Source organism: Alosa pseudoharengus, unplaced genomic scaffold, assembly GCF_046254945.1.
Source record: "Alosa pseudoharengus isolate Yale_2024_CS ecotype anadromous, Long Island Sound unplaced genomic scaffold, YU_APseudo_1.1 YU_APseudo_1.1_scf_12, whole genome shotgun sequence".
Classification (NCBI taxonomy): Eukaryota; Metazoa; Chordata; class Actinopteri; order Clupeiformes; family Clupeidae; genus Alosa; species Alosa pseudoharengus.
The window spans coordinates 24,102,542-24,127,371 of NW_027468587.1; the positions used below are offsets into that span (position 1 = coordinate 24,102,542).

At 41.8% G+C, this 24,830-nt stretch overlaps 1 protein-coding gene across 4 annotated transcripts; it reads right to left on the reverse strand.

The window, feature by feature from the left end:
* Positions 1 to 4,586: 4,586 nt before the first annotated feature.
* zdhhc18a (zDHHC palmitoyltransferase 18a) lies at positions 4,587 to 19,594 on the reverse strand. Of its 4 annotated transcripts, none has more exons than XR_012986262.1 (10): positions 18,224 to 19,591; positions 17,769 to 17,929; positions 17,340 to 17,489; positions 16,548 to 16,685; positions 13,712 to 13,763; positions 12,706 to 12,808; positions 12,040 to 12,152; positions 8,602 to 8,704; positions 7,880 to 7,979; positions 6,853 to 6,987 (listed from the first exon to the last, which is right to left on the reverse strand). XR_012986262.1 is itself a non-coding variant. In XM_076280552.1 (9 exons), exons 1-9 carry the CDS (start codon positions 18,463 to 18,465, stop codon positions 6,631 to 6,633), a joined length of 1,419 nt encoding a protein of 472 aa, XP_076136667.1. In that variant the 5' UTR covers positions 18,466 to 19,594; the 3' UTR covers positions 4,587 to 6,630. The 4 variants fall into 4 exon arrangements, 2 of the variants coding, with proteins under 2 accessions (XP_076136667.1, XP_076136669.1); XR_012986263.1 differs by having other exon boundaries at positions 6,855 to 6,987; positions 7,887 to 7,979; positions 18,224 to 19,592; XM_076280552.1 differs by lacking the exon at positions 7,880 to 7,979 and having other exon boundaries at positions 4,587 to 6,987; positions 18,224 to 19,594.
* Positions 19,595 to 24,830: the final 5,236 nt, after the last annotated feature.

The window sequence follows — 24,830 nt, forward strand, 5'->3', positions numbered from 1 at the left end:
AGTGTACATATTGTGAATGTGGATAATAGAGTGTGATTTTTGAATGTTAAGTTGCAATTGGTGAATAAACTCTTTTGAGAGGTGGATAAACTAATAAGAGACAAACTGTAATAGGAGGTGGATAAACTCTATTTCTGAAATTTCAGTAGGCTAGGGGATAATGTATACGAGAATTTACCATGACCCGTTGCCATTGACAGCGGTAATGATATGTTTGCAGTGGTAATTACATGAATTTATTTTTTCCGTAGAACGTTGGGAAATCCCATTCAAGTCAATGGAGCGTTCTACTAGCATTGTGAAGAGCCGTATAATAAGAGGTGGATAAACTGTGTTTACTTGGGTTTAGCACTAGCCTCTACTACATCCCTGTGTACAATCCAGGAGGATTGTAGCCTACATTGGTCTGATAAACTATGCTGTCACAAGAATTACAGCTTCCATTGAAAGGTGTCTGGTATCAACATATAGGTGAGACAAGGCCTTGGAATGCATTTGGAGTGAATTACATGAGTGGACAAATGTTTTCAGAGGGTTTATGTAAAATTTCATAATAACCCCAACCCTTATCACGGTTAAACCATTCGGGAACAAGTACATAAGAAGCCAACACATGCCCTATGGGAAGCAGATAAGATATTCTGGCTACATAGGGCAGTAAGGAAAGTAGAACCAACCTTAAAGGTGCTCTAAGCGATGCCACACGTTTTTTAGGCTAACACATTTTTTGTCACTTAAAGCAAACATCACCTCACCATCCACTAGCTGCCTATATGTTCTAAATACACTGTAAAAAATGCAATCTCTGTGGACAGTCCAGGCTCCAAAAACGGCAACAAAAACAACCTGGGCAAACCTAGCCCATAAAAACATAACAAACTGTTCCAGCAAATCACAGACAAGATGCTCGTTTAAGAGAGTTTCAATTGCACGGGAGGGAGGGGGAGGAAGTAGCGAGCTAGCTCTCTGTTTTTGAATGTCAATAGAAGTGACGTTACCCAGCATCGCTTAGAGCACCTTTAATTTCATCGACTCCTCCGAACGTTGTATGATAAGATTCAGACAGCCTGAAATAGCTTGTATAAGGGTTTAGTGAGTGTGAAACAACATAAGGTTCCCAAAACATCTTTCTCACCTAAAGGGAATCTATGCAGTTTTGGCAATTTCTTCGCTGTTGTCTCGCTTTTTGCTCGCAGGTTTCTCTGCAGAGCTCCCCCTACAGCTTTAGGGCTGAGCTACACCAGGCGCGTAACTGAAGCGTTCCTTTCGCGACGCGTAAAATCCATTTTAGATGAATGGTCTATTTTTTTCGAACGTACGCCCCACTGTCACGTCTGGTGTAGCTACTTCCATTGATTATAATGGAAGCTAATTGTTGCAGCAGACGCAACGCGAACGGAACGCTTCAGTTACGCGCCTGGTGTAGCTCATACCCTAGAGTATATATTTTACTCTCAATCGGTCAGTTTGGCGTTTCCTCTTTCCCTGTTCCTCCTACAACGTTTTACTCACTTTCTGCTGCTTTTCGTTGGCTCTGCCATGTTGAATGTCTGAGAAACTCCATAGCCAGTGCCTGGCGTGTATGTGTGTAGTGCGGTAAAGCAATTTGTTACATTGCGAGGCTGCGAGACATTCTGTCTTTGAGTCCGGTGGCCCGTCGGCCCAAAGTTGCAAGGGTGTTTTTTCTGCTCACATACACTAGGGGGAAGTGAGACGCCACCATTCGCCCCAGAAAAACTCTCATAACCATTCCAATGACTCCGAAGCTGTGAAGTTGAGGTAAATTAAGCTAAACAAACTGCATAGTTACCCTTTAACAAGAACCAACAGCAGAACCCTTTGTAGGTCTCCTCTCACTTCATTAAACTTATCAGCTCACTACCTTGTCCTTTCTTTCTTTCTTCATTTCTTTCTTCCTCCTTCCGTCCTTGCAAAGGACTGCAAAGCATTCTTTTGGAGGTAAGAAATGGAGGTTATCACTGGGGTTGGAGAAGAAGGGTTTCCTTGAGGCTCAGACAGGCTGTGAGAGATAAGAGCTGATTGCAAAACCCAACTTTCCTTTGCTAAATCACAAGCCAGGTTCAAAATCAGTTGAGGGACGTTGATTACAGTTAGACAGCAACACTGTTATCATGACCTAAACTCACAAAATATCAGATAACTTTCCTCACTGTGGGAGCAGCCATCAAATGTATGTTCCTTCAGTAGTTGCTCTATATACAACTAGGGAAGCACCAATACCACTTCTTTCAAACCGAATAATATGAAACGAACTGAATGAAACAAAAATGTACAAGGAGTCTATTTTTAACTTAACCCCCCCCCCCCCCCATAAATCTCACAACACCAACATAATGTTGCCATAAAGTGTTGTCACTGCAAGTATATAAGCACTGGATACCACCAATACTGCCATCGTTTCATCCATACAACACAGATTTAACCAGAGACAGAGCCATCTCCAACCAAAAGGAGGTCATGTTAAATGAGTCACAGGTCAGAGCACCAAGCATCCAAACGCAGATCAGAGGTCCTAACGACCAAAATAAACCATTATTTATGACACTAAATAATGAAGGTCACCAAGGGCCTACTGCTCCTCTCACATTTCATGCAAGGGTCAAGATACAGGTACCCTAGTAAGCCCAGCAGACACACAAAGTCTCCCCCTGTCCCTCTTCCTCTTGCAAAGCCACGCACACAAGCCACCCAGACACTTGGTCACGATTTCCATCTGCTAACTGTCAGTGCCACAGACAAGGGTAATTTACAGTAGTGCGTGAAGGGAAACCATATGGGCAACCCTGACATTACCTATTTAGAAATGCTGTCATACGCTCGCTAACACAATAGTTTTGGAGCGGCAGGGGTTTTGGTGAAATTAAACTCAGAAGTTCTGGGAAACAGTGAATGGCTCAACCACAGTGCGGGTGCCATGTGAAAGGCATCTGGCTGTTCTCTACACAGAGGAGAAGTGGCATGTACAACCCCCTCTACATGAAACCACTCCTCAGTACCTTTGAATAAACATACTTTATAGGGCCACATGGACTCAGCTACATCACCTTTACATTTCCTTCTCAGGTCCACATTATAAGAAGGGGGACTCCAATTAACATTGTTTGTCTCAAACTGTACAGTGATTCTCTATGACCACAGTTGGAATGGATATGGAATGGATTGTCCTTCCACATGCTTGCTTTATGGGTTTGACAGCAGTACAGTTATCAAACAAGCCACTGTTGCTTACTGTATATATCAATATTAGTTTTTATCTCTCCCTCATGTGTATTGTGCAATGGTATGGTAAATATAAGTGGATAAGTCAGGGTGGCCAATCTTGAACTGCATTCTCTTCACTTGTGTCCTGGAATATTTCCAGGCACCAAGGCAGTGCAGGCTGGTGATTGGGAAGCAGAGTGCGCCTCCTGGTGCCAGAAATAGGTACTGAATCAAAAATGACAGTCCATGATGATGAATGGCAAAAGGGTGTGAGATTACTTGGCAGAGGCAAAGGTCAGTTAAAATAAATCTCACAGCAAGGCTTGTCTGTTTGTGGTGGTCTCAGGTTTCATTTCTAGAACATTCACGAAAGAGAATGTGATAGCCCTAATAAAATATGGCACGACTTGTGTAAGGCACTTCTCACACATCAGCTACAGACATCACAAGTAGCAATGGTTCTTAATTTCCTCCCTCTGTAATACATTTTGGTAATTTGCCAAAGGATGGTCAGCTCCTAGCATTATAGTGGATGGAGAACAGCTACATTTTTACAGCTAACGTATTCAAAGCTCAATACCATCAAATTAGTAGACCCTCTTATTAAGACCTACAGCGGGGAAATAAGTATTGAACACGTCAAAATTTGTTTCAGTAAGTATACTTCCAATGAGGTTATTTGCATTACATTTTCACCAGACATTAGTATTAACTCAGATAATCCACCCATATAAAAAAAAATCCAAACATTAAAGTCCATAAGTAAAGTTATGTGTAATAAAGTGGAATGACACAGGAAAAAAAGTTATTGAACACACCTACTGAAATTTCTTAAATACTTTGTGGATAAGCCTTCATTTCTAATGACAGCTTCAAGGCATTTCCTGTTTGACAAAACTAATCAGTCGCAGTATTCAGGTGTGATTTTGGCCCATTTTTTTAAACAGATAGTATTTTAATATTGAAGATTCCAGGGGATCCTCTTGTGAATCCTGATCTTTAGTTAACTTCCAAAACGGTTCAATTGGAAGTGGAAGTCAGTGCAGTGATATTCCTTCCACCTGCAGATAATGGCTCCAATATTGCTTACCGGATGATTCTGAGGTTTTGAAATGCACCAGTTCCATTAAAATGTTTTGAAAGGTCTTGGGAGAGCTCTTTGCTTTTAGCCTTCATAAAATGTTTCTTGTGTGACACCTTGGTAATGAAAAACCTTTTTTTAGCCTATCAATATATACTAACCCAGCTTCATGCAAAAATGTCATGCAAACAGCCTCATTGGAAGTATACTTACTGAAAAAAATGTTGACGTGTTCAATACTTATTTTCCCCGCTGTACAGGAAGCACGAAAAAGTAAGGAAAATCTGAGTCCCAGAATTACATTTAATGTAGTAGTTGTGGTTTTTCTGCAGCATATGAATACCTTGATCCTTAAGAAAGAACTGCAACAGATGGAACCAACTATGAAAGGCGCCAAGACATTTCTAAAAAAAAAAAAAAAAGATAAATAAATAAAATGAAGCGCTTCAAGTAAATGAACGTCCATATTTAAGACCTAAATGTAATTGAAGACCTACTAAGCAATATCTGGACGTCATTTAAGGCCTACAATTGAGATCATTAGATTTTTTAAAGTAAACAGAGGACAGAATAGCGGTTTCACGCACACCTATGTCACATCAGCAGCATTTTGCATGAGCATATAGCAGACAGAAAGACTCCTCAGTCGTACTGGTTTAAATCTATTTACTGACCCATAAAAACTAGGCAGCAAATACATGTTGGCAGTGGCAAGTCTTCCTCGTCCAAAAAGTAATTTTGACCCAGAGTGGGACCAGACTGTGGGGGACTGGGTGACACAGGCCTCTGTTTGCAGAGAGGGTAATACATGAACGAACTGACATTGGTGGCCAGAGGTGTGGTGTTGTGTGCTGGGTTACAGTAAACTCATCAGGTCATCAGATACATTACAAAAATCATCTTCTTCATCAGTATTAACATAATAACAGAAGGCCAACGTTCCAGTTTCAATTCTGCATTACAAATGTACTGTTAAACAGACAACTCTACATTTCATACAGGTTCAATCGTTGCTTAACATATCCTATTTTCCTGGTAATACTCACATTAGACAGTAACATAATTCTGAAAAAGCATATTAAAAATGAAATACACATCCGTCCACAGTGTGGTGGGCATTATTTGTTTGACAAAAAGAAACAGCAGGAAACCTACATGTATATCCCTGACCTAGAAAAGTACAAATTTGTCGTACTCACAAACACCAACAGCATTCTTATTAGCCCAACACATGAAAGGAAAAGAGTCAGTATGCTCTCACCTGACATTTATAGACCCACAGAGAACAGAGGTCCACAAACAAGGAGTGAAATGATTTGCTCAAGTGCCCCTGTCCTGACCTCACCAACTCGGAGCAACTCAGACAGAGAGATCTAACAATAGAGCAAGGGTGGGTAGATGGAGAAAGAGCCGCAGGGCAGCAAAAGAGACACAAACGGTCAATCCCCTGCCGTTGGACTTTCATATCTCTTTTTCTGCCACAGGGTCCCCACGTCCCTTTGGTGCACTATCCCATCAGGCCCATCCTATCAAGTATACTCTCCACAGTGAAAATCATTTTAGTGGGATGCTTGAGGCAGAGGCATAGGCTGACCTGCGATGGTGCAAAGGCTGCTTCAGGGAGCCCAGCCTTACTTTGAGGCTCTGGGACTTTAGGAGGTCTCGGTGGGTGAGATGTATTAGGCTGGGAAAAGTGCATGAAACATGTTTAGTTTTGTTTGCGGTTTTGTGCTTTAGTTTGGTGTGGAGTTGAGGCTTGTGGGAACACACTCGCTTCCCATCACTTTCCTTACTAAGAATTCTAGGGATGGGGATTAGGGATATATGGCGTCTCACAAGAATCCTGAGTTTTAAAATAATATTACTAATAATAATAATAATAATAATAATAACAACTGAAGACAGTAATCATGATTGGTAATCATGCCGATAACCATGGCTTGATGCTATCAGCGGTCCTATGGGGTCAATGCCCTGTGAGCTGGCATCCAGGACAATGCGCCAATGCAACAGTTCATCTACAATGGCTTTCTGAACAGCACGCAATCTGTGGCGGACAGCATGCTTGGACATGCCATACTTCAGAGCTCAGGGGTTTAAGGGAGTAACAAAATGTTCAGTTCGGTGTAGTACCCACATGTTAAGAGTCTGCCGCTTTGGGGAAGAAAAACCCCTGTGGTCCTCGTGTCCAGGGTTGGACATGAGGTATTCCATGCCCACAGTCGCCAAAGGCAGGGTTGGTGACCAAGCATTCGAGGGTTGCACCTACATACGCAATGTTCAGTGTTAGTAGGGTACAGCATGTGTCTGTCTGGTGCATGGAGACTCTATGGCAGAGGCAGGAAGCCAAGCTCCGGGGAGTCGCTGAAGATTAGGGCGCTGTGCGGGTGCAGGTACGACGAGCTACCCAGCAGGAAGCCAGGGTTGGGGGCGCGCAGGGTAGGCCGGCGGAAGCCTCGAGAGGAAGGGCAGGGGTGCGTCTCCGGGGCCTGGCGCCCGGAACAGCCGGTGGTGGGTGGCGAAGGGGCCCGGGAGCCCCGAGGACTGGAGATGATGGTGAGCGGACGCGTGTCCTGCTGGCTGTGGCTCAGCGGGACCGTTTTGGGTGTGCTGGGCGAGCACTGGCTCTGAAACATGGGGGAGTGAGCCACCGTCTCGAGCAGCTCCTTGGTGCCTTGCGTGCACTGTGCAGCAGAGATGTTGGGGGGGGGGGGGGGGGGTGTTGGGTGTTGAGAGAGGAAAAGGAAGGAGAAAAACACACAAAGGGAAAGAGTGAGTGAGTGAGTAAAAAAGCATTGAGGGAGTGAGTGAGTAGTTGGTGAGTGGCTAGGTGAGATGAGAAAGTTGGTTAGCTGAGTGAAGACAGTGCAGATTGGGCAGGGGTGAGTCTGGGTGAGGCGATGCACTCACAAAGCCAGCTGGACGTGATGAGAGGAATGAGCTTTTTAATTAAAAAAAAAAAAACTACACATAAAAAAGAAATAGACACCACCATGGATGACCACAACTCTAGTTGTGGAGAACATGTAGGAATGTAAGAAGATTAGTTTTTTCAAGGTCACAAAATACAGGGGAAAAAAATACATGGCTGTGGCTATGATGACTTATTACTTATTTATAGAATCTAAAAGGAATAATATAATTATGTCAATAAATGTCAAATTCTAATTCCACTTTTTTTAAAAGTCAATGTATGAACGTATTAAAACATAGGAATTTCAACGTTCATATAAACTACCTATTCTACATCGTAATAGCAGACTGAGCATACTGAATCTGCAGGGTTTTAAGTAAAATGCTTCAAGGACCCCGTCTGTTTCGGTAGAGATGGCCTACAGCCCACTAAGAGTTTGGCATTTCAGCAAGCTTCTAACGTGCTGAGGAAACATGAGACATTAATCATGACGAGTGGCAGAGTGACCAAGGAAGACGGACAGACAGCGCGTGAGAGAGAGAAAGAGCAGCAGAGCACGCAGTGAGGAAGGGATGGAGCACCAGACCGGCATGCAGAGCCAGGAGAGTGGGCAGGCGGGCATTTGGGCGGGCATCGCGATGCCCTGTTATCTCCTCACTCACCCCTTACCATCCCCGCTGCCCCCCTCCCCCTTGCCCAGCGGAGGGGGCATGCTTCCCATCAGCCGGTGCAGGACACAGCAAAGTCCTGGCAGGTCTCCTCCTGTGGGGGCAGGATTATACAGCACAACACAACACTAGCCATGAGTGCAGAACACACTTAAAAAGAGAGCTCAGAAAGGGAATCCACTCACTGATACTGTTGTGCTTTTTAACATGGATTAGGTACATCACACCCTGTTACACACAAGTCATGTTATATAGAAAACTGTAGACAATCTGAGATTACTAGATCATACAGCTTAAACCTGTGAACACAGCCATACAGCTATGTGTTTCTTTGCAATATTTATTCACAAATGTTGGGAACTCTTGATTAGTCTGCTCCTTTATTTTTTTATTTTGGTGGCGACATAAACTGTCCTTTGTGATCTTGTGGGGAGAGAGGTCAGACAGGTCAGTCATGCAAAATGACAAACACTCCGCCGAGGTCCATCCACAGTTAGCATGGCAGGAATATTTCAGAGGGCTCAAGCTTTTTTCCACAAACAAATAATGAGTGAAATAATTATCTGCAAAGTTAGTTTGCTGACTTCATCACAACAGAAAGTGTAACAAAAGTCTGAACAGGTAACTGCTAAAGGCAAAGCCTGCGAGTTGCTTTTTGGCCTAGGGTATATCGATATCCAGCCGCTATCTTTAGTATCTCTAGATGGCGCTCCTACCATGTTTGTGTCGTTCTTGGCCAGGAAGGGAGGCAGCTCCTGCTCTGTGGTAATGATGGGTGGAATGTCCTCTGGAGGCAGGAAACCTCTTCTGTCTATCAAACTGGAAAGCACACAGGACCCACATGAGGACAAACATGAGGACATACAGTATAGCACATAGGACCCATATGAGGACATACAGTATAGCACATAGAACCCATATGAGGACATATAGCACATATGACCCACATGAGGACATAACTCAATCCCACGCACATAGGACCCACATGAGGACATATAGCACATAGAGGACATATAGCACATAGGACCCACATGAGGACATATAGCACATAGAGGACATATAGCACATAGGACCCATATGAGGACATACAGTATAGAACATAGAACCCATATGAGGACATATAGCACATATGACCCACATGAGGACATAACTCAACCCCACGCACATAGGACCCACATGAGGACATATAGCACATAGAGGACATATAGCACATAGGACCCACATGAGGACATATAGCACATAGAGGACATATAGCACATAGGACCCACATGAGGACATATAGCACATAGGACCCATATGAGGACATACAGTATATAACATAGAACCCACATGAGGACATATAGCACATAGGACCCACATGAGGACATACAGTATAGCACATAGGACCCATATGGGGACATAACTCAACCTGATACAGTACATTAGTGTTGTCACAATACCAAAATTATTGTTTCGATACCAATACAAAGTCAACAATTGCGATACTTCTTCCGATACTTTTTAAAAAAGGTATTTGATTTGGGGGTACTTGATACTTGGAGGTATTTGATTGGGGTACGTCATCAGTAATATTGAATATAGTGTGATCATTCACACCAGTGGCCATCTTAGATTCTGCTTGGCTCTCTCCACACAAACACACAAAAATTATGGCTTATGTCATTTGTTTTGGTTATATATCTTGGAATTATATAAAGTGCATATTTTGTTAATAATATGTAGTATTTTATAATCTGCATAATTACTAGTAGCTAAAAAATGAGTAATTTGAATACTTCATATTGATTTTTAAACTATTATACTTAGGCATATCTTTAATGTGGTGTGTAGGGCTAATCGAGTGCACATTGGTGTTGTGTAGGTGATTTTAGATTGATGATTTTAGTGAGCACTACACCAATAGAGGCATAGTTAGCAAGGAGCTCTCTCCAGTTTGCCAAGGTTGCGTAGCCCATTTCTAAATTACATTAAACCCAATAGTAGACCTAAATTACCTAAAACCCATAGCCTAGGTAGGTTAGCAACACAAACTTGAGATCAAGTGAGCAATTCAACTTATATATAAATATTAGCCTATTATTATTATGTGTTACCATAGCATCACTTAAACTAGCAGCCATGTCTCGCTGTATGTGGCAGGACAGCTGTGCATACTTGTGTGAGGAGAAAAGACGCACAGCCACAGGCTAGGAGAGGAGGCGCTAGAAGCATGCCTTGCACACACTTGCACACACGGTCATTCTTAAAAGTATCAATACTAATAAAATTAGGTATTGTGACATTTTTAATTTCAGGGTATTGCGATACTTTTGGAGTATCGGTACACCGTTCAACACTACAGTACACCACTACATTACTTGAGTTAGGTCACATTCAATATGGACTAAAACAGAAGGTAATATAGGCCATTAAGAGCGGTCTACCATGTCATAAATAAACAAATATATTGTTGATCAGGCTTAGTTCATTCTGTCAAGTGTATAATGATTTATTTTCCCCAGACAAGTTCAAGTAGAACTCTGCTGCCAAAAGGGATCAGTGAACGCCAACACAATTACACAACCAAACGGTGGGAGCAATGAGCTGTAATGTAATCCAGTTCAAGTGCTTTAAAACTACTACTACTCAGGGCTCCAGAGTGCGACCTAATTTTTCAAAAGTGCGACTAAAAAAAAAATCGGAGGTCGCACCGGTGCGACCCGATATTCGAGAGAGGAAAAAGTGTCCGCATTGAAACTCTACCTTTGGTTCAATAACAGACACATATTTGGCCAATATCGTGGTTTAAACAAATCACAGATAGTGAAGGGCGGGACCTCCCCTCTGATTGGCCGTGGCCCAGTGCCTGTGTGTAAATTTGAAAATGTGTGTGCTGCAGAGAGAGACAGAGAGAGAGAGAAGTCAGAGACCCGTCAGATAAACAGAGTGGATCTAGTTGCATTACAGTGTGGTAACATAGGCCGAGATAAATGTACCCTCTCCCCACTGTCTTTCGGCGGCTGGCAGCAGCAAACCGATCAGATGAGCCCGAGATGATGATCAAGTTTATCGTTGCCTACGATAGGCCTAGTGAAACTTCCCTTCACCAAGTTCAGTCCGAAATAATTATTCACCAGAAAAATAGTTTGAACGTAAACCTGACGTACCGGAATGCCACTTACGGCAAATTTATAGGAGTCATTGCAGATGAAAAGACGTCTTAAAATTGCGAACAATGCATACAATGCCTTCGCGAACGACAGAGATAGGCCTACAGATATCGCCGAAAAGGAGTGCGTCATTGACCGCAGTTACATGCAGGGAGTAACCCGGTTTTCAACAGCAATATTCGTTTTGCGCGCGAGTTGTGTAAACTCATTCTGATGGCATCAATCAATTTAATCCGGTATTTGGCGCAAACCGAATATCGCTGCTACATTTAAAGCCCGAATATTGCCTGCATGTATAACTGTGGTCATTGTGTACGGTGAATTAAATGGACACATTTAGATCGAGCATGGCAAGTTATTGCAATAGCCTATAATAATAGGCCTACCATTTCGTTACTGCATTAACCATAGTGATGTTCTTATTGAAAATTTAAAAATACTAAAATTAAAAAGTAAATTGCATTGTGGGACTGTCAAATCATTATTGCAATCATCATTGCAAAATCACATAAAAATCCCCCAGGCTACTTGGAACATCTCTTTAAATTGTGCTCAAATACATTTCTATGGAAGATGCTAGCATGGTAAGCTGGTTTAGCCAAGGCCTAAAGATCATGAAGGATAGTATGTAAGACATTGAGCCATGAGATGTGCAGTTTGAAGCCCTTAAAAGACGTGCACTGTTAATTTACTCACTGTTATTTTTATTTAATTCATCTTGAGATGTTTTAAGTTTAAATTTCAGCTCAGTGAAGCACTTAAAGCACCAACACCTTATTAAGTTACTTTTCTTGTAGAATTGTAAATCTTAAGTCATAGGACAACCTATATAGGACAGTAATTAAGGAAAAAAAGTGAACCTGCTGCGGTGTTAAATGCGATGTGGTTGAAAATTTGGGTGCGCCTAACTTTTGTGCTGGTGCACCTAAGAAAAAAAGTTAGGCGCACGAGTGCAACCAGTGCAAAAAGTTAGTCTGGAGCCCTGCTACTAACCACAGTCCTTACCTGGGTGGCATAGGTCCACAAAGCACCACACAGCAGTTGGTGAAAATGTTGTTGTAACTGTATGGGTTCTTATAGTCCTCTACACCTCTTTTGCTCGACCACGACCCTTTGATCTGTAGGTAAAAAGAAAGAGTTAAGCAAAGCAAATGGCCTAAATTTCACTTAAGGCACTTAAACAAAACATTCTGATTTTTGGTGATTTTTGTGATCTGCTATACAGGTTATCATGGTATACAAGACAACTTATTCAGTCTGTTTCACCACTGAAGGTAGTAAGAGGCCCTTTCTAAAACCAGTCCCTTTCTAAAACCAACCCACTTGCCCCACGGTTATGGAGTGCCCTCGAGTGGGAATGATTAGGGCATAGGGTAGAAATACGGCTATCAGATTAGGGACAATCTTCCCTCTCCCTAGCGGAAAACAGGATCTGACGTAACCATGGATTTGTTTACAGGTGTACTCAAAATTGTACGAAGTGCCCTCCATGACGTGCACACCTTCGACAAGTCACCATCAGTGTGACACACTACCACTTAATAATATTTGGTTTCAGATGGCCCTTAAAATGGCGGACCCTCCACGTGAAAACGCAAACAGAGTGCTGGTGGCTAGGGAAAGGGTATAGTAACTAGTTTCGGAAAGGGCCGTTATTTAAACAATACTCACATCTTCATTGGTGGTTAGGTTTGAGGCTACCAAGTAAGTATGGAAGCCTGACAGGCCCAAAACAGACCATATGGAGAAGAAGCACACCACCAGCTCCACAATAGTGCAAAAAGTTAAGGTTCAAATGAAGAAATCATTAGCATCTATGCCTAAATTAATAGCTAAGTATGTTCATATGAAAAGATTCATATTAAACTAACATTATTTAAACTTTGCCATCATGAGAGCATAAAAAAACAGGCAAAAATGCTCTGAAGGAGAAAATAAATTGCATTTTGTGTCATGGCGCAAGAAACCTAAATAGACTTTAGAGGTACCAGTTAATAAAATAACTGAAACGTGTATGGCATGGCTCCTTTAACCACCTAAAAGACCAGAAAAGGGTCAAGAAACCTGTAAGTAAGCCCAGGAATGCATTTAACCTTAACACAGGCAAACAGTCAAAACCACATTGCACTGACGTCTGGGTGGTGTGGTAGGGGGTGGGGGTCATTACAGCAACATTACGACAGAGGAACACCTGCAGGTCACAGACAACAATCTGCCTCCTGTCAGCAGTCAACATGGGCAGCGTCATGACTGCTAGCTCTTAGCCAGTTGCCTGATCCAATTAGAGGGGAGTGGAATTAAGATGGAGTGGAGAAGGAGACGCAGAGGAGCAGAGAGACGTAGACAGCTGAATGAGCTGCGCTCTGTTGCTGGCGGGAGAGAGATGTGTGTGTGTGTGTGTGTGTGTGTGTGTGTGTGTCTGTGTGTGTGTCTGTGTGTGTGTGTGTGTGTGTGTCTGTGTGTCTGTGTGTCTGTGTGTGTGTGTGTCTGTGTGTGTGTCTGTGTGTGTGTGTGTCTGTGTGTGTGTCTGTGTGTGTGTCTGTGTGTGTGTCTGTGTGTGTGTGTGTGTGTGTGTGTGTGTGTGTGTGTCTGTGTATGTGTGTGTCTGTGTGTGTGTGTCTGTGTGTGTGTGTGTGTGAGAGAGAGAGAGAGAAAAGGGACCAAACATGAAGGATATCTGGCAGGACTCTGCTGAACTGCGTTGAGGATGCCGTTGCCTCCCTGGGCTCCTAGAAGGAAAAGGAAAAGCCACCCGTCAATGATTCAATTTAAGTGCCACATCAGTTACAATGCACAAAACATGGATTACATCTATGACATCCACCAAAAATGTTACATGATCAGGGCTCCAGAGTGCGACCAATTTGGTTGCAAATGCGACCAAAATTGTTAAGGGTGCGACTAATGTCATAAGGTTGAGCGCCTAGACTTTCAGGGCTCCAGAGTGCGACCAATTTGGTTGCAAATGCGACCAAAATTGTTAAGGGTGCGACTAATGTCATAAGGTTGAGCGCCTAGACTTTCCTCGCATCTGCTGTCTCTCCACGAACTAAGCGTTTGTTCTCCTTTGACTAGTGGTGCACCAATACTGCAAAGGTATCGCAATACCCTGAAATTAGAAACCTCACAATACCTAATTGTATTATATCGATATAGCCTACTTTTAAGAATGACAGTCGTGCGCTTCCCGTAGCCTATGTGTCTTTTCTCCTCACACGCACGCAGCTATGCAGCTGTCGTGATCCGAGCGAGTAGCGATGTTGATTTGCTGACTTGCACCTCTCAAGTTTGTGTTGCTAACCTACCTAGGCTATGGAATTTTCATTTAGGCCTACTGTCAGAGTTTTCCGAAATAAGCTACACAACCTATTGGCAAACTTTTACATCTTGAGAGAGTTCCTTCTAGGTAACTGTTAGCTCACGCGTCATGTCATCATTACATTAATACACAGGATTAGATGTTAAAATCCCTTGTGCCAAAATCCAAGGTAAAAACACATTCAGAAGCCCCTGCTCAAGTTTAACTTTAAAAAGCACACTACCCACAAATCCGCCAACAAATGGTCACAAGCACAATGCAAATGGCCTATCCAACAGCAGTAGCCTATATAGTATGCGGCATGTCATTGGGGTTATCAAGTGGGCACCCTCATTCACCGATGTTTCGTTAAGTTAGGCCCACGACACCTCATGAAGGCTTAACAGTGAAACCAGCGTCCTGGAGACACTCCCCTCCATGCTACCACCATATTACCACATTTAATGTAGTGATGATTTCAACAAAATCATAGATATTAACATTGCAAGACACTTATCTCTTTTATGATCCCATAAATATTTTCTTTGACTTGTTAGTTTTTTGAACATTTATTTTATCAAATGACAGAGAAAACATAATGAATTGCATCCATATATCCTTGGACGATGTGCGACTATTTTCCTCTAGCCTAAAACCATGAGAATGAAAGCTAATTACTTTGACGTTCTTTTTAAAGTGACAGGCACTCAATTAGACCTACACACCACCACCATAATAACATTGAAGACAACTGTAATAGTTTCAAAAAATCAATATGAAGTATTCAAATTACTAAATATGTTTAGCTTTTAGTAATTATGCAGATCATACAATATTATACATTATTAACAAAATATATAACGTTTATGAATTCCAAAATATGAAATAGAAACATATGACAAGCCATCATTTTCCATGTGTGTGTGGAGGGTCGAGCAGAGACTAGGATCGCCACTGATGTGAATGATCACAGTATTCAATATTACTGATGTCGTCAAAGTGGTGGAGGCTCCAAATCAAATGAATACTGTCATTCCTGGTCCATGCTCTGACAACAGCTCAGACACGGAATGTATATGGAGAGCAATAAAAAGGGGACCTTGAAATTGTGACGTTAAAGGTACCGCAATGAAAAATTTGGGTGCACCTAAAGTTTGTGCTGGTGCACCTAAATAAAAAAGTTAGGCGCACCAGTGCAACCAATGCAAAATGTTAGTCTGGACCCCTGATGATTGTAAAAGCGTAAATGTATTGCTTGCAATGTTAGTGTTGAAGTAGGAAGTATAGTAATCCCCCACTGTAGTCAATGCTCATTGGTTTCAAAATTAACCTAATCTCTACACTGGAAACAATGCCTACTGGCAGGAGGCCAGACACATATTGACCCAGGTCCTAAGGTTGAAAATATTTGTTCTTGCATTACACTTGTACAAAACCAAATTACACATTTCCTTACACTCCCTGAAACTATATACACATACCAAATGGAAAAAGAAACACTCCTGAACACAATGAAGTACTGTTCCATGCTGACTGGAAACATGTGCGGTCTCGCTCACCCTAGCATACCTAATACCAGGTACAGCAACAACAGGCTGTTACCTATCAGCACCTGAGGTGACAGCACATTTAGGTCAGACAACAAGCTCTGGAAACAGTGGTCCCTCAGAGAGGTCACCGGAATATTTAATTTGCGGTTGTTGGCCCTAGCCGTGGCGCAACTGGTTCAATTCCTGTCCCGTGGTTCTTTCCGGATCCCACCCTGACTTTCTCTCCCACTCACTTCCTGTCATTCTCCACTATCCTGTCGCATAAAAAAAGCCAAAAAAAAAAAATTGCGGTTGTCAGGAATCACTGTGTAAATTCACTGTAGATGTATGCGCAGCAGGACAGAAAACACATTTGAAAAATACAACATGAACTGCATTAGTGTTTTTCGACATTGAAAACAGGCTTTTATGGATTACAGTCACCTACTGTGCTAAGCTGTGCAGGTGCTCAAAACAGTAACAGCACTACACTAAATGTGCTTTACCTCCGTGCACAGCTCTGAGCGTGACTGCATACATGTATATGCGCGCGTGTGTGTGTGTGTGTGTGTGTGTGTGTGTGTGTGTGTGTGTGTGTGTGTGTGTGTGTGTGTGTGTGTGGTATGTGTATCAGCACAGCAAGAGTCAAAACAAAGGTGTGATGCAGTGACTCAGAGCATACTTACGCAATGTGAGATGGGTGATCACGCAGCCAAATATGAAGGAGGTCAGGAAAGACAGCGACACTATGAAGGTGTAGAAAAAGCGGTAGTTCCGCTTACCCACACAGTTCCCAACCCAGGGGCAGTGATGGTCAAACCTCTCTGTTAACGTCATACAAAACCACAGGCAAGACATATAACAAAGCAAAGCCTCTGGAGGATGGTTATCAAGCTTAGTCCCCAATGAAGCTATACAAAGCTGAGATTTATTGTGGTTCTGGTCCGACCACTTTCTTTGTCTGGTACAAATTACATACCGACTAATGAATTTTTATATGACTTTGACATATGTTTTGTGCCCTGTAACCATCCTAAGTTTCAAATGTAAACTCAAGAAGTGCAAAAAGTATTATTTAAAAAATTATGCTTTGATAAATTAGTATTTTTCATGCTCCTTCAATGTCTGTAAACTAAAGGATGACACTTGCATACATACTGTATGTCTATACTTGTACTGCCCTAGGACATATCTGCTTTTTCCTGCTATAAGTACATCTCTTTTTAAGAACAAATGACTATCAGGCCATATGCTCACATTTCACTAGTAAAATAAGATTTTTATTAGCATAGTAGTAAAAAAATGTTTTCCACAAAATGAAGGCTGAAGGATTAGCACAGTTAAGCACGTATCTGTTACCAAGAGTCTACTGTAATAGTGCCATTCTCTCAATCTCTATGAATTGGAGTTGTGCTAGACACAGATTAAGAGAGATTAGCATTGCCGTTGCCATGGCGAGTGAGGGACTGTGCTCTTACCCACGCAGTTGTCGCACAGGCTGCAGTGTGATGTGCGCGGAGGCCGGAACATTTTGCAGGTAAAGCAGTATTTAAGCTTAACCACCTGGTCATTGATAAGGATCTCCTTCGTGCGGGGAGGGGGGCGGTAGGTGGAGGAGCCTGAGTTGTCTTCATAAGGGAGGAACACACACACACACACACAGGAGACATACAATGAGAACCAGTCCATCCAAGAACCTTAACTACCACTTTGCCAAAAGATGTGCAATATCTACCACAGCATTTCCACAAAAATACTGTATTGAGCACAACATGATGACAATGAGCTGGTCAAGACCTGAACATATTGGCCCATACAGAGTCCAGCTGTCAAACTTTAGGGCCACAGATGGTGCACCAGTCCCTGACCCCCTGCCACCACTATTACCACCAAGTTAAGGCTCTTACCTATCTGCCTCTCAATGTCGGCAGCCTCATCTGGCAAGGCCCTCGGCAATATGCCAGGGTCTGTAAAGCTGGTGTGCAAGAGAGAGAAGACCACGAACACAAACAACACCCCAGCTATTACTGGGATGCATACAGTCAGGTGGGCCACCAGAAAGGGGCAGCTGAGAACAGGGAACAGACAATAAGGTTAACATTACCAGCTTTCCTAGTTGTGCCAAGACAGTGAAAATCATACAGAAAAATGGATCTAAGCATTGCTAAGTATACATGATGCAAAGCCAGCAAACACACATAAACGGTAACCACAGAGATAGTAGCAAAGAGATATGCTCAAACACACTCATTCACTCCCGATAGATACATTGTGTCTTCAAAAGCCACACTGGCAAATAGTAGCAAAACATGAGTGTCATAACGCTATAATGTAGCAAACAGTTGAAGAAGACGTTACTTACTCAAATATAAAAAATAGGCCACTGGTGATGAAGATAAGGCCAAGAGTCAATGGCAGTACACCATTTTGCCGGGCAACAATAATCCGTCCGTCACAAAAGAAGCGATTCCTCCCGGGGAACACTTCCCACCTTCTTCGCTGTCGCTGGACATTTTTACTAGCAAGCGGTAGTGTTGACGTAGGTGTTGCCGTAGGTGTAGTCAGTGTTCGTGGGTCAATTTGTTGGTATTCACAGTTTTTCATGGTTTGAGAAAAGTTCAACTCCGTGCCTGACTTGGTTTCTTAGTAACACAATGTGGCAAATAGGTACACTGACATGTATGAACTTGCTATGAACCAAACTAGCCACCGTTAGCTTGTGTTGACGTTAACAAACAAGATGCTATATAGCTAACATTATCCTTCAAATATAAATAAACAATGTAACTATATCCCTCTAATACGTTTGACGACAATTAGCCTGTAGGCTATTGACCTACTTGATCATGAGAGAGGGGAAAATATACCGTAATGACGAACTACAACTACCGGTTGCTAACCTTACATACCTTCAGCTAACGTTACTTTTCCAAGCTAATATAGCCGAAAGCTACTAGCTAGATCTACCGCTAGCTGTTTTGCTAACTAACTGGGGACATTGCAGGATCATTTAGACAGCATTGAGGCTAACCTTGCCTCACATATACCGCTAAGTTACATGTAGCCAGCAAGCCGACTGATTTAAAGCTCACTAAAGATGATAGATGACCAACCAATATTGCAAAGTCTGTAACGTTAGACTAGCCAGTCAAGAAACTGGAAAAAAACATCGAATGCAAAACTGTCACTTCTATCCATGCATTATATTCACAGCAAAATGGGTAATAACGTTAACGAAGAGAGCTTGACTGCTATCAAGGTTCAGACTCCATCCCAACCGCAAAACAAACATGATTTAACTAACGTTAGCGTACTGATTTTCTTCATCTTAAGGTCGGGTGAAATTAGGTGTTCAATTCGTTATGCCTGAGACATTCACCGTTGGTTTTACAGCGAGGCTAGCGAGAAAATAGAGGCGCTAGCAGTGCTAGTACTTATGGCTTCTGGATAATAACAGGCGTAACGTTACCCGAGTAGCAGCTAACAACCACCTTAACACAACGTTAGCTCTTGGAGGCTTTCATCTTTCAGCTGTGTTTCTTTCGTATTCTCTCGCGTTATCAATCAGACCGCTGCACGTGTGTCCTTCTCGTAGATTAAATATAAGGACCTGAAATTGTAGCTAGTCAGGTATTTAGCTGCTTGAGGTAAAGTCATGTCTTTTGGCAGCTCCGACAGTCCAACCGACCGACTGGCTAGTAATGACATGTACAAACACAACACTGGTGGAGGTAGGCTACTACCGCAACCATAGACCGCAACATGTGATTGAAACAGCGACCCATCTGGTTCTAATAGGCCATGGGCCAGAGATGGGCCAGAGATAGGCCATGTGCCAGAGATTTGTCACATCATTGGTGTTGGCTATATGTTTATATAGAAATTAATTGGTTTTGGCTGTTTTCCCATTTCCCTACATCACATAGGCCTTTATCACATATGCCCCTATGGGACTAATTGGCACATTCTTCAGAACAATCTTTTTTTTGTTTTTCAGGAATGGGGACACATTTAAATGGAAACCATATTGTTTAGATCAAATTGTGCAACAGAATGTGTTCCCATACATTTTAAGTTGAACACATATAAAGGAATAATAAAATAAATATTCATACAATATTAATACGCATAAGTAAAGCAATAAAAAACAAATAGATTTGATTAAGCAATGAAGAAAATTGGACAATTCATGGCAAAACATGCCCCTGTGACACTGCATTACATTCTTGACTTTGGAACTGCACTGACAGCTCAGAAGTGACCCCCTATCACCCCTTCTAAAACAATGTTAAAGTTTGGCCAGATATTGAACTGCAACCAGTCTTTGACTTAAAGGGATACGCCACCATTTGGGAAAATACGCTCATTTTCCACCCTCCCTCGAGTTAAACAATCAAGTTTTACCTTTCTCCAGTTCATCCAGTCGTTCTCTGGTTCTGGTGATACCACTTTTAGCTCCAGCCTAGCATAGATGATTGAATAGGATTAGACCATTAGCATCTCGCCCGCTAGCATCACACTTAAAAGTGACTAAGATTTTCGGTAATTTTCCTATTTAAAACTTGTCCCTTAAAGGTAAAACTCAATTGTTTAACTCGAGGGGAGGTGGAAAAAGAGCATATTGCCCAAATGGTGACATATCCTTTTAAAGTATAACTCCGGAGTAAAAAAACAACTTAGGGTCTATTTACGGTAGTTAACAACTTCAAACTTTAGATTGAGAGCAAAATTACGTTAATTGGTGGCGTTTTAAGCAAGACCTATAGACCACTGAATGGGCTTACAATGATGCTAACAGGGCAAGGTGTTACTTCTCTAGAACTCTTTAGACCACTAACAATGCTCAAAATACTTCTGTGGTAGTGTGGTGAGGTAGCCTGACGAGCCAGATCCACATTAAAATGTAGGGTCTGGGCACTCACCGTTCGCAGTGCTTGTGTCACACTGTTCGCAAACAGCAACATCCATCTTATTTGTTTTCAAGTAGCAGGGAATTCAAGCCAAATCGTTGCAACTCTGCCATCAATCATTATGTTAAGCCCGCCTAACGACTCTATATACGATTTGATTGGCCTGATAGAAGTTTAATTTTTCGAGCTCACAAGCCAACGGAGAGTTGCTAGACTAGCCCTTTGCTGCCGCTAGGGTGCGTCTAGATTTCTAGGCTAGTGGTGAGGGTTTCTACAGACAAACCAAAGTATTGTAAACTTTAAAAGTATACAGAGAGGTTACAACAAGAGCTGTATCTGTAGGAAGAAAATTCCAAGGCTTCCTGGTCTAATATCGTCAAATCAGTGTGCACATTCCATAAAATCAGCGCTGCGCAGATCTGGCTAAACGCTCAGGTTCAGCCAGATCTGCGTATCGCTGAAAGATCGAACGCACCTGCCCTTCAAAAAATGGTGCAAGGTAGTCCCCTATGGTCCATGGCCTATAATGCTGGTGATTTACTAAATAACATTGTCTAGGGATGTCTTTCTAACAAACTGGAAACTGGAAAGGCAACTGCTGCTGCTGCTGAACTTTATTGAAGTCTCGTGTTCAGTTTGGCTGTTACGCTACACCACGTTTTTTTAGTGAAAGAATTTTGAGAGGAACGATCCAAGACTCTTCACCTGTGTTTCATTGTCTGAGAACAAAAGATATATAGTTATAATATTTTTTTTCAGATTTCGTCAGAATACTCATCAATCAGAACAGTACTGTGCTCATGACATGCAGACTTAAATGTAGTCATTATCTTTTAGTCATACACAGCCTAGAATTAACCAGACTTACAAATAAGATGCCCATACAGGTTAACAATGTTTTTATGTGGGCTACAGGTTTAAATTACAGGTTTTTCATGGAACAAAAAATCAGAGATTGAACTGAATAATATTTGTTTACTTGTCTGCTCGTTATCCACATTATTTTTCTGCCTCCTTGGTCTTGCAGGTCTACCTTTCTTAGAATGCTTTAGGGGCACAAAGACAAATAGGTTCAATATTCAAATGATTGTTATCATTATGAATATAAGAGATAAATCATATTACCTTACCTTCTTTACTTTAACACTTATCACTCTTCTGCCTCTCAGGTGTGGGCTGGGTGCTTCATCAGACATCTCAGACCCCATTTTGGGTGGAGCCTGTGATTTACTGTAGTAATCAACTTGTGCAAAAGGCATGAACGTCACTTTCTTTGAGCCAACTGTGCTTGACTGGCAAGGTGTCCCCTTGGTTACACTATCAGGTGATACTGGAGTCATATCTCTGCTTGGGTTGTCTGAAGCTGAACATGGCATGCCAGCACGCAGACTACAAACATCTGAGGTATGCTGGTTTTCTAGAACTGGTATGACATCAAATGGATGTGATGCAAATTTCAATATTTCTTCAACAATAGTGGTCACAACTCTCCCAGCTGCAGCCTCATCTTTGGCAGTCAACAAAGTCTCCAGGATACTCCAGTAGTCAGGATCTTCACTGAGTTTTATTCGTGCCCCAAGCGCAATCCGTGCAACAACATTGTAATAGTTGGAGATGTCACACTGTTTTTTATCATTAATTATTTTCACTCCGGGACACTCTGAGAGTGTGTTCAGTGACCTAAGAAAGAGTTTTGGGGTAAGATGCTGTGCGTGTGTTTTTTTTTTACACAGTTCAAGCAAAAGTGTTGAGATGATGTCCCATACTGTCTGGTAAAAAATAAAACACTGGCCAGACTGCTGTGGAGAACTGCCTATGGATAAGGAATCATTGAGATGAGAGGTCTGATCCGGTAAAGGAGTGTCACTTGATTCATTCAAAGAGATTAGCCTGTAGGTTTGAGATGCGATTGCGACAGCCATTTTGGTGACCACTTCTTTCTCCCTGGACCTCAGAGCACTTTGAAGGTTCTCCACTGAGCCACATTGTTCCAACATCTGTTTGTAGACCTCTGTTGCTGCTTGATTAAGTTCAGCCAGAGAGAGCTGGGGCCAGTTCAGGTTGTCTGGCTGTGGGGTGCCAAACATTTCTGGGTCAGTGTAGAGCTCAACCATAACTGCATCCATTAGGTTTTCTGCCATCTCTAAGGAACATGAACTTGATTGCTCTATTAGGTCTACAGATCTAAGTGTAATGTCCCCAGAAATTGTGCCTGCTTCCTCAGTAATCCAGGATGCTGCAGAGCTAAAGCGAGTAGAGGCTAAGGAGCTCAGTCGAGTGGAGGCTGTGCTGCTCAAGTTATCACGACTGAGGTGATATGTGTTCTGGATACTCCTGGACAACAATTTGACCAGTGAGCTTGCAATCCTTTCCACTATGCGATCCTCACAGGCAGAAATGGCACAATGCAAGTTTTCACAGCTTCCACTGTAATTGACCAAGTCTCGATAGACAGACCTGGCAACCTCCTGTGTGTCAATGTGTAAGGAGGAGAGCTGATCAGCACCCACTTCATCCAGTTGATGATATCGCTCTATCTGCAGAAGCACACTGTCAAGAAGATTTAGTGAAGCTGGATCAGAAATAGGACTGGAAGCACCACTAGGAGTATCAGGTCTATCAAAATAGATGTTGACCAACAAGTTAGCCACAATGTCCTTGATAGCTTCTGCTAACAGTGGTGGGGTGGGCCTGTCAGTGCTTTGGGGTGACAAAGGGCATTTGACTTTGTCTGCATTCCCCCACTGTCGAAGAGCATTGGCCTTTACAGCACTGGGCCCTTTACCAGAGCCATCAGTGACCGGGTTCAAGGTTGTCTGAGCTTTTTGAAAGTTTTTCCAAAACATATCTGGGTGATTCAAGGATGCTCTTGATGCAGAAATGGTCTGTGTCTGAGCTCTCCAGAGTTTGCTCTGGCTATGATGGTCCTGGCTTAAGGACAATCCATTAAGTGCAGTGCTACCCCTGGATCTAGAAGTTTGTTTCACTTCTGCAGAAGAAAATGGGAAAGGATTTTTAATGGATCGTACAGGTATTTACTGCATTTCACTGCGCTGCATTGCACTGATATTTCAAGTCATAAATAGCAGTTTAAACTACAAACTCATTTTGTGTATTATCTGAGAGTTTATTTGGTTCATCTTGTTCAACATAACAGATACCTTAAATATTTTATGTTTTTGTCCATCGAGATGAAATAATACAAACCTCAACTTAAGAAATCTATTTAAGGATATAATGTGCAACTGAACAAATAGAATGCATATAGTATGGATTAAAATGGGAAAGTTAATTATTCATTTGTAATATGTTATTATGAGTATTTATTGAATAATTTATATAATAATCAATAGATATACACTATTCTAAACACATTTAAATTTTCCACAAACTATGCCCTACCTTGGATCACAGAGGCTTGCCTCCATGTAGCAGATATATTCTCTTTGAGTCTCTTTATGTGTACATGATGCAATAATGGGGGCACAGTGATGTCAAACTGGCTGGTGTCTGGCCATTCTATTAATTGTTCATTCTAAAATATATCTTTATTTGGCCACAATGCTTAAATGCAATTCCTCCTCACTTTTCCTACACATTTTCTCAAAGTGAAATCTAAAAACACCCTGCTTTCCTCACTCTCATATATTTACAGTAAGTGAGTAGTATCCGTTTTAGCAATAGTTTGGGGATTTTTCAAAATCTTTTTACTTTGCAATTAATTAATATTCTTTATGGAGTTATGGTTTGTGTATGTTTATGGTTATAGTTATTATGATTTGCTATTTTTTATTTTAATATTTGTGTCATATATTTGACTTTCCTGTAAACTATTCATTTTAATGCTAATGGAATTGTTATTGTTATTTTTAAGTCACTATGTACAAAAGTGTGTGCTAAGAAACATAAACATAATTTATATGATTTCCAGTGTCTTTCTTATTTGTTTGGTTTTGTTGTAGTAGTTGTTGTTATTTATATCCATAACACTGTACTCTTCCCAATACTTCACATTCTATTCAATATCATCTGTCATTTCATCACATACTCCCTAATATG

Excerpts from the sequence above, each read along its gene's own strand:
- zdhhc18a (XM_076280552.1), bottom strand. The coding sequence starts at position 18,465 with ATGAAAAACTGTGAATACCAACAAATTGACCCACGAACACTGACTACA. Across the intron at positions 17,490-17,768 it reads CGACATTGAGAGGCAGATAG|ACAACTCAGGCTCCTCCACC; the intron begins GTAAGAGCCTTA and ends TCCCTTATGAAG. Across the intron at positions 13,764-16,547 it reads GATCACCCATCTCACATTGC|GAGCCCAGGGAGGCAACGGC; the intron begins GTAAGTATGCTC and ends TTTTCCTTCTAG.